Raw genomic sequence first — 8,457 nt, 5'->3', positions numbered from 1 at the left:
GGTCCTCATCCTGCATACGAGCTGTCTTTTGAGGTACTGCCTCGCTTGTGTAGTTCTCTTGAAGTCATTGGATGTGGTAAATCGTGTGCATCGAACCCCCAATGTGCCATCCACTCTACACCTGCCTTGTCCCATCGTGCATGCTTAGTTGCCTCCATTGCTCTGTAATGGAAGCCTTTGTTTGTCACCGTGCTGACGTACTGGATGTATTGAGCTTCTCCTTCTAGGGTAGCATTCCTGTTTCAGCCAATAGGATGGAATAGGAGGGAGGGAGGGAGGGAGGGGGAGAGAGAGAGAGAGAGAGAGAGAGAGAGAGAGAGAGAGAGATTGTAACAACATCGAAAAAGCATTACAACCTAACCTCCCAACTGGTTTTTAACTTTGAATAGGAGAGAGATCTAAATCAACAAAGAAATTGAAGCCAAGGCAAGAGAGAATGCAATAGAGAAACCTTGCTCACAGTGCACCTGCTGCGGCAATGCACATGTATCTGCATGTGCCAATGCCACTACTATGCAAAATGGCCTTCGCATGCTAGATGTACAACATATGTCAGCACCTCTTCTCAACATCGTTGTGATGAAAATGTAAATTTATTTGATTACTAATCATCAGACTGTATGCTCTTTCAAAAAGTTATTAAAGCTAGCTTCTCTCCCGACAAGCCAGATACAATGCCTCTTCTTGCTAGCAAACCTTTCAGAACACAGCAGAAAAGCAATCAATCACTAGAATTTCCTCCTCGCTGAACAACTCTCTGTCTTGTAGCTCTGCAACTCAATGATTGCTGCTTATGCAACAATTTCCTTTGATGCTAGCTCCTTGGTAAAAACGTCCAGACAGGAGTGATTTCCAAAATGTGAGCTCAAAAGTTATCGAATAAATCCTATATTAAAAACCTCACAATGATCGCAATGATCCATGCTGTGCCTCTGCTGTAATTATAATACTAGAAAGGCTCTTGAGTTAGAGAAGAACTATCAAACGTTAACTCAACACACTATGGTACAATCGAGAGAAATGGCTGGCGTGCTTTCATGGACTGAATGTACCACTTTGAAAGTTACAACGTGCAAGAAAATAATATATAACATGTCGGCCAATAGGTGAGCTCACCACGGATGTTACATCACCAGTGCAATATATATGTTTATTGTTAGAACACAGGTAAGTGTCCTTTATAAAAAACATCCACGGTTGGAACAGTGTTTCTGAGGTGAATGCATATAGAGGAGCACCAAATAGGCTCCAGATTTTCTTTTCAGAAACAACCTTGAGGTTGTATTCGGTGAAGCCCAAGACCCACAAGAAACAGATGATTTCTGAACCTTGACTGACTTCGCAATCCTCTGTGAGATTGGAACCCTGCCCAATAAAAACCAGCTTGACATAGGTGAGCAGCACATGAAAGATATAAAGTTCCCATTGCATAAAGGCGTTCCTGCATTGATCACTCATTGAAGGTTTTTGGCTGGAAGCCATCTCCAAGTGCAGCTTTTGCTGGGTCCTTCAAAAATTGATTCTCAGCACTCTCACTGTGGTATACACAAGTGATTTCAGGAGCTTGCCTTAAGTCTCCAACAAAACCAAAAGTGTTCATGTTCCTCTTGCAATCCCTCACTTCATCTGGGGATACTAAACCGCGAGACTCCAGCACAAACCAATTACTCTGCCGGAGTACACACCCTGGTTTTACCTCAGCCTGAGATACAAAAACATTAAAACTGCAAAAGAAAACAGAGATGACACAGAACGTGTCAATAAACAGCATCCGTGATGCAAGGAAGTTAGTGCAACTCAAGATGAATATTTCCAGATCTGTTTCTCCCAATTCCAGGATATACACCAAACCAAAAACTCTTCATAATAAATCTCTCCTATGAAATCCTTAGATTTTCTCACTCACAAGCATGGAGTTTATTGTAGTTTTGTAGGTCGTCCCATTAGACTCTATTAAGTCTGGGCATATATTAAGTCTAAGTATACAATGCGAAAAGTATCCATTAAGAGGCATTAATGTCAGCTTGAAGTCCTTCGAATTATATATTTACATGACTGCTGGTACTCACAGATGCTTTTTGAAATTCATTAGATACTACGTAGCCCATATTCCTCCAAATTGACAATTCATATTAACTAACTGCTGTTGCTCACAGGGATTCATGTGCCCATTGTAAACATTCCTTGAGCGTATAATGAGCAGCCCATATAAAACATAAAGAATACGATGCAAGATAGTAAGTACAAAAACACGCATGAAATACTGCCATAGAATTTAAGCACTCGAGAAGAAACTTAACGGATTAAAGGTGATGAATAAACGATGATCGAGAACCATTGCACTCATTCCATTTGCCAGGCATACGTCTGGATTCGGAGTTTGACGATCAATCACCTCCCTTGACGCAACATTGCTGGGCTCCACATTTAAACCCGAGTCCATTGCAATCCCAGCTCCAATACCCAGTACAAAGATCCCTGCGACTATAAACTTGTTCTTCCCTGTTAGAAGAGAAATTTCTTCTTGTTTTGGAGGAATTCTGGTCCTTCGTCCATATCTATACTCATCATTGGACGAAGCGCCCCTGGGTGACTCACTGGACCTCCGTCCATATCTGTACTCATCATTAGAAGAAGCGCCCCTTGGAGACTCACTTCTCACCAAAGGTACGTCAAGATCGTCCTCAAAGTCCCAATCTAAAGATCCTGGAAACGGAGGTTTTGAGGGCGAGCTGGAAGGCGAACTTGAGAAAAACTTCCCATTTTCTTCTTCCTGTCTCAAACATCGCGATCGGAATCTGCAATTCTGACGGCAGGAAGAAGCGCCGTCTCTCCTCAGACAAAATCCGAGTTGCAAGGCGAACGCTTGTGGCTGCGCAGGAAAGCTGAACAGCAAACAAGTCCGCATTAAATTCTGGTCTGTACGTGAGCTTTACGAGGGCACACGGGTGCAGCAACGACAACAATAGTCGGATCAAAATTCAGCCTCCCTAGGACGAGAAACGAATTCTGAAGAGATCGAAGAGCAGGGCAAATGGTGAACCTTACCTTTCGCGTTGAACAAATCGGGGCTGGAATGGATCAGGGCAAAGCAGCGACTGCGAGGAGGAGGAGACGATATCCATAGCCCCTCCTCCTGAGTTGGGTGGCTGCCTGGATTTCTGAATACGTGCGATAAGAAGCTCGTCCGGCAAAGTCCCATAGTTCGGCCCTAGCGCATTGCTATGGCACACCACGTGGCAATTGGGAATAGCTTCCCCACGCCAGCTAGTGGGGCTGGGTCAACCTCACTAGGGAGGCCCCCCCTCGCTCACCATGGAAAGCCAAGAGTCAAATGCCAGCCCAAAGACTCACCCAGCATTCACCTGCTCCCAGCACCCTTTGCCACCGACGAAGCCAAGCTGAGTAGTGTGGGCAACATGGTGGCAACATGGTGGGACTTGATTCTCCCTCCTTAGCACTAGTAGCACAAGTGCAAAGAGATCCTCTTAGGGCCTGTTCCCAGAAAGGCAACATGCCATGGCACCAGTAGTGGTAGGTGCAGTGGCCTAACTGGCATTGTGTATTCAAGCCACACAGAAGAATGCACACACCTTTCCATTTTACTCTCCAAATTATTATCCGAGAGCATGGCCATTGGATGCCCCACGAGCATGCACTAATTCCAACGCTAGAAGCACCCAATGGCAAAACAAGTCACCCAATGGCCTAAGGGTCCTTATGGCCACCGATGCCCATTCCCTCACTTGCAAAGTGGCTATTAATGTGGCGTGCTTGAATTGGAGAAATGCTCACACCGATGCCTACATGCGCACATTTCTCCAACATGGGAACAAGCCCTTAGATTATAGTTTACGTAGAGTATCACTATGTCAAGGCTCCTTGAGTTTGGTATTGGGTTCATTCCTTGTGTGCATGGCGATTCAAATTTGGTTGGGCGATGCATAGCCACGTGGCAAGTGTTTGCGCGATGGCTGCCTTCTCTACTCTAGCACATGCAGCGATTTGAATTTTGACGGGTGGCATGTAGCCATGTGGCAAGCACGTGTAGCTACCATGTTTGTTGTGGTCCTTGTACATGGCTAAATGACCACATGGCAACCGCGCATTCATTCACCTCTCCTCCCACTACCGAGCAACTTACAATTTCTTCGCTTTTTTTAAGATCTCATTTTTTGGAGGTTTTTGAAGGTGACACATGTAAAGAGAGAGCGTTGAGTTCTAGAGAGAGAACAACATCAATTCTATATAGTATAGGTTACCCACAACCGTGTTCAACTACAAACCACCCAAGTGTTCCAAAGGCAGAGTGCAAGGAAAACCACTCCAATGTTCAACTACAAAACAAAAGAAAGAGTGCAAAGGCATCAAAAATCTCTTGTCTGCACCCTCATCGATATCTTATGCGTGCCCTAAAGTGAGTGCACCTAGCTCCATTCCCAACCTATATGTTCATTCCACCTCCAACAACATCCATTACTCGACCCTCCTGCGAAATCTAGGGGACCTTCTTATGAACTCAACAACCCTGAAACATAGTAAAAAGATAAAGGAAGTTGAGGAGGAGGAGGAGATGGAGGTGGAAGTGGAGGAGGAGGAAATGGAGATGGAACTTAGGGAGGTGGAGCAGAGGAGTAGTTAGTGATGGAGGAAATGGAGGAGTTGGTGGTGGAAAAGACGGAAGTGGGATGGGGACACAACATTCACTCACAATGGATAAGGAGGTGGAAATGAAGGAGGAGGAGGAGACAAAGGTGAAAATGGAGGAGGTTGAGGAAATGAAGGGAAGTCGGTGGGACTTGCCATAAAGGATTTTTTTAACTAAATGCGGTAATTAATTCCATTCAAAACCAATTATACAAGAAGTGGGAGACAAAGAACTCTATCCTGACCTCTACAATCTGGCAGAAAAAGCCAAGGGGGTGGTCTATAGTGCCACGACATCCTTGTGAAAAAGGATTCAAAAGAGAATTGGGGGGTTGCAAAAAATGAAAGGGAAGGGATGAGGGGGAACAAGATATTCACTCACAATATTCACATTTTATGGGACACAATATTCACACAATGCATGTAGAAATGGAAATGAAGGTAAAGATGGAAGAGGTGGATGATATGGAGGAGGAGTGGGTGGTGGAAAAGCTGGAAGAGGGATGGGACTTGGGAGAGGTCAAAAATCATATGTGCCTTCACCAAAATATTCAGTACATAAGAAGTAACAATTCCAATAATATTCTTGCACATTTTCCAATCAAGAAATGTTAAGCGTTACTTGTCCAAATTGACCTTGACATCCAAACGTCTTGCAATTTTTTGAGTCAAGACTTGTGGATTAAATGGTGGGACTTGAGACTCTCACATACCAAACACACCACAAATTCCCACTCAACAAACCACCATAAGAACATACATCTTGCATAATTGCCTAATACACATGGCTCATCGAAACTAGGAACCCATCACTCTTAGATCAAATTATAAGTCTTGTTAGAGATTGTATAAGAGCCAAAAGAGGTATGACAAAGATGACCATAGATATCCCCTAGATGATTGATTCCCTCAAATAGAAGTGGATCCTAATGCACATGTGACTAGAGGATTACCAAAAAGCGAGCGAAGAAAAGCGAGCGAGGCCAAATAAGCGAGCGTGGACAAACAACAATGCAAGGTGTTATCTGTTTAATAACAACCACATCATATTCATCCAGGACAACCAATTACCACAATTTATGCTCCAATAGAATCATCACTATTAAATACGATCCCTGCCCTTACACCTCTCATCTACAGTCATTGATGTCCCACTTGCAACCTTCCATACACCTGGAGAGACCCCAGGAACACCTTGAATGGATTTATCCACATTCCATGTATGGGTGACAGAAGTATTACAAAACCATACAAACTGCTCTATCACTCCATGAGAATGTTGCCTTCTTCCCTTAAAACAAGGGGCTGGCACACCATAACTTGCACTTCTACCATTAGTGCCCCACATCGCCTCCGACTCTCTACCAAGTAGCCAAAGCATGTGACAACGCTATGTGGTTCGGTTCTCCTGATCGCCCAATTGGCTTCATGAATATCTATCTCTCTACAAACCACGTCCTGTGATGGACTTTTAAAATCAATTTGTCTTCTTTTTCCTATCACTCTCCTTGTTGTCACTGTCATGTATTCTGGTCGATGACTATCATTTCCATGGACCGATGTTGAACATTTTGAACCCCTCTTTCTTCTTATGCTCACCGGTTCTGTTATTGGCCTATTCATCTCAGGAGATTGTATCCCAGCCTCTTCAATCACTATGTGTGATAAATCCACAAGCCTATTTCTGTCCCCTTTACCAGACCCACTACCATCAAGTATTATTCGCCAGAGAGCATCCAAATTTGGTCCAGTACCCAAGTGTCTTCCATTCATAAAGGCATTATAGTGGGCACTCTGAAGGACACTCATTGCAAGATCTGCTGCACAAGCATCATACAATGTTATGTGTTTTGCATATCCATGTGCTGCTCTAATGCTAGAATGTTTTGTCTCTGAAAGGTTCAGTGTAGGAACAAATCTAGAGTGCTCTTCTTGCCGCAAGAACATTCCCCCCCACTGGTTGACTCTAACATCCCACCAAGCAAGCCACGTATGCAATGTTGGTAGCTCACCCTCCTTCACATGAGTCGGGGACCAATACAAATTCAATGTTTGTTTGCATTGATCTGCAGAAGTTGAAGTTGCTGCCTCTCTCCACTTCCGACATAGAACTTTATTCTCTTCCTGAAATTGTGGCTTAATGCATCGTCTGGTGTGCTCAACCATGCTCATCTCCCAATGGAAAACACAAGTTCTTTCTCTACCATCCATCACATTTTCAGGTCCACCATTGTAAACAGTGCGGACAGCCAGCCAATTTGCTCCTGCTCCATCTGCCATGAATCCACGGAATTCAGGTTTTTTAAAACCATTCTTCTCCATTGTATTGTTCAGTAGCTCCTAGAATCGAACTTGAGCATGGTTATCCTCCACCTTGAATTCACATATTGCTATAGTTAATAGTTCCCTTATGAATGGGTCATACACATGAGCACCCATTGTTGACCATCCCCTCACTCGATGCACATGGTCAAAATGAACCCATTGTGATCCCAAGCTTCCACCAGGCCGCATGCGATTCACTAGATCAACTCCTGATCCTAGACCAATGGTCGACATTTTGAAGATATGTGGTTGTTGTTCATCTTGCAATTGTTCAGGAAATAGGATACTTTGTAGGTATGGATATTTGCATCTCCTCTTTAAATCAAGTATTGAATCCATTCCACCATCCCCTCCTCTAGCCTCACTTCTTGCACTCTACACCACTCTCTGAAGCCTCCTTGTCTGGGTCATTGGTGTAATGGTTTCAAGCACTTCTTCGAACTTTTGATCATCTAGCAGCTCCACAACAACCCCATCCTTTGCTAGCATCATCTCCATCATAAGGTCTTGTGCCATAGACACCTCGATATTTTTGCAAGAGGAATTTCCATTCAACCTGGCACGCATTGAAATGAGATCCTCTACTTGCATTTCCTTTGCTTGACTTCTACCTTTTTCAACTGGATGGTCATGGAAACCCACATGCACTGCGCATCTCATTGTCTTCACTCGTTCATGGGGAAAGCAATAATATATAATAGCACTGCATAGGTAAACACACTCTGGTATTGCATCACAATGCTTGCACACAAGTGACCCCAAGGCTGGATCAATGGGACCAGGTAGAGGAGGTTCCTAAGCTTTCCTTTCCATTGTGTATCATTTAAAATTCCCATTTGTTCAAGGAAAGGACAATCCAAATTACAACATCTCAAATAACCTGAACATCTACTCATTCTCACAACACCATTGAAGCAGTCTTGCGAACATGTGGAATATTTTGTCCAAACATGACCATCAGCATTCTGTTCCATTCCAGACATTGGTGAACCCTTAGGCATAGGTGGAAGTTCGAAGACAATATATCCATCGTAAGTTAGAGGAAGCTCAATAACCTTCTCCACCCGAACTGCAGATTTGAGCGCAACATGAAGAGAACTATTCAAGGGCATCCTCTCTATAAGTGAAACCACACTATTCAGTTCATGATTCATAAAGTCACCATGAGTACCTCTCTTATCGGACATGTGAACTCTTAAGGTTGATTGTTGGCCACCACTAATCTTGAACCCTTTCTGACCATCCTCTAAGTTCACTACTGGAATTACGATGGCAAGCTCATCTATTCCGATTTCTTGATGCAGCTCAATGTCCTCATTCTCAATGTGAAAGTGTTCCTTAAGCTCCACCAATGAAACCTCTAGGAAAGGAGTGTCAAAACAAATGGTCAATGATTCATGTTCTCCAAAGCGAATGAAAACTGAGAAAGGCATGATTCAAATGCTAGAGCCAAGATGTAGCACCAGACGACACCAACCAAAGAAC

At 43.7% G+C, this 8,457-nt stretch overlaps 1 protein-coding gene across 2 annotated transcripts; it reads right to left on the bottom strand.

Annotated features, from left to right (window-relative positions):
* Window positions 1–966: 966 nt before the first annotated feature.
* LOC147885291 (uncharacterized) lies at window positions 967–3,202 on the bottom strand. Of its 2 annotated transcripts, none has more exons than XM_087396042.1 (3): window positions 3,049–3,199; window positions 2,301–2,885; window positions 967–1,724 (listed from the first exon to the last, which is right to left on the bottom strand). In XM_087396042.1, the coding sequence occupies exons 1-3, from the start codon at window positions 3,123–3,125 to the stop codon at window positions 1,451–1,453; spliced, it is 936 nt and encodes a 311-aa protein (XP_087252168.1). In that variant the 5' UTR covers window positions 3,126–3,199; the 3' UTR covers window positions 967–1,450. The 2 variants fall into 2 exon arrangements, with proteins under 2 accessions (XP_087252168.1, XP_087252169.1); XM_087396043.1 differs by having other exon boundaries at window positions 1,582–1,724; window positions 2,396–2,885; window positions 3,049–3,202.
* Window positions 3,203–8,457: the final 5,255 nt, after the last annotated feature.

Source organism: Dipteris shenzhenensis, chromosome 25 (genome assembly GCF_047967505.1).
Source record: "Dipteris shenzhenensis isolate YYH24624 ecotype China chromosome 25, Dip_SZ_1.0, whole genome shotgun sequence".
Taxonomy (NCBI): Eukaryota; Viridiplantae; Streptophyta; class Polypodiopsida; order Gleicheniales; family Dipteridaceae; genus Dipteris; species Dipteris shenzhenensis.
This window is presented reverse-complemented; position numbering and strand designations above follow the sequence as displayed.

Bases quoted from the DNA above. Each gene is read 5' to 3' on its own strand.
- LOC147885291 (XM_087396042.1), bottom strand. From the start codon at position 3,125: ATGGATATCGTCTCCTCCTCCTCGCAGTCGCTGCTTTGCCCTGATCCA. The intron at 2,886-3,048 runs GTAAGGTTCACC...TTTGCTGTTCAG, and splicing joins CGATTTGTTCAACGCGAAAG to CTTTCCTGCGCAGCCACAAG. The intron at 1,725-2,300 runs GTTAAGTTTCTT...TTTCTTTTGCAG, and splicing joins TTATTCATCACCTTTAATCC to TTTTAATGTTTTTGTATCTC.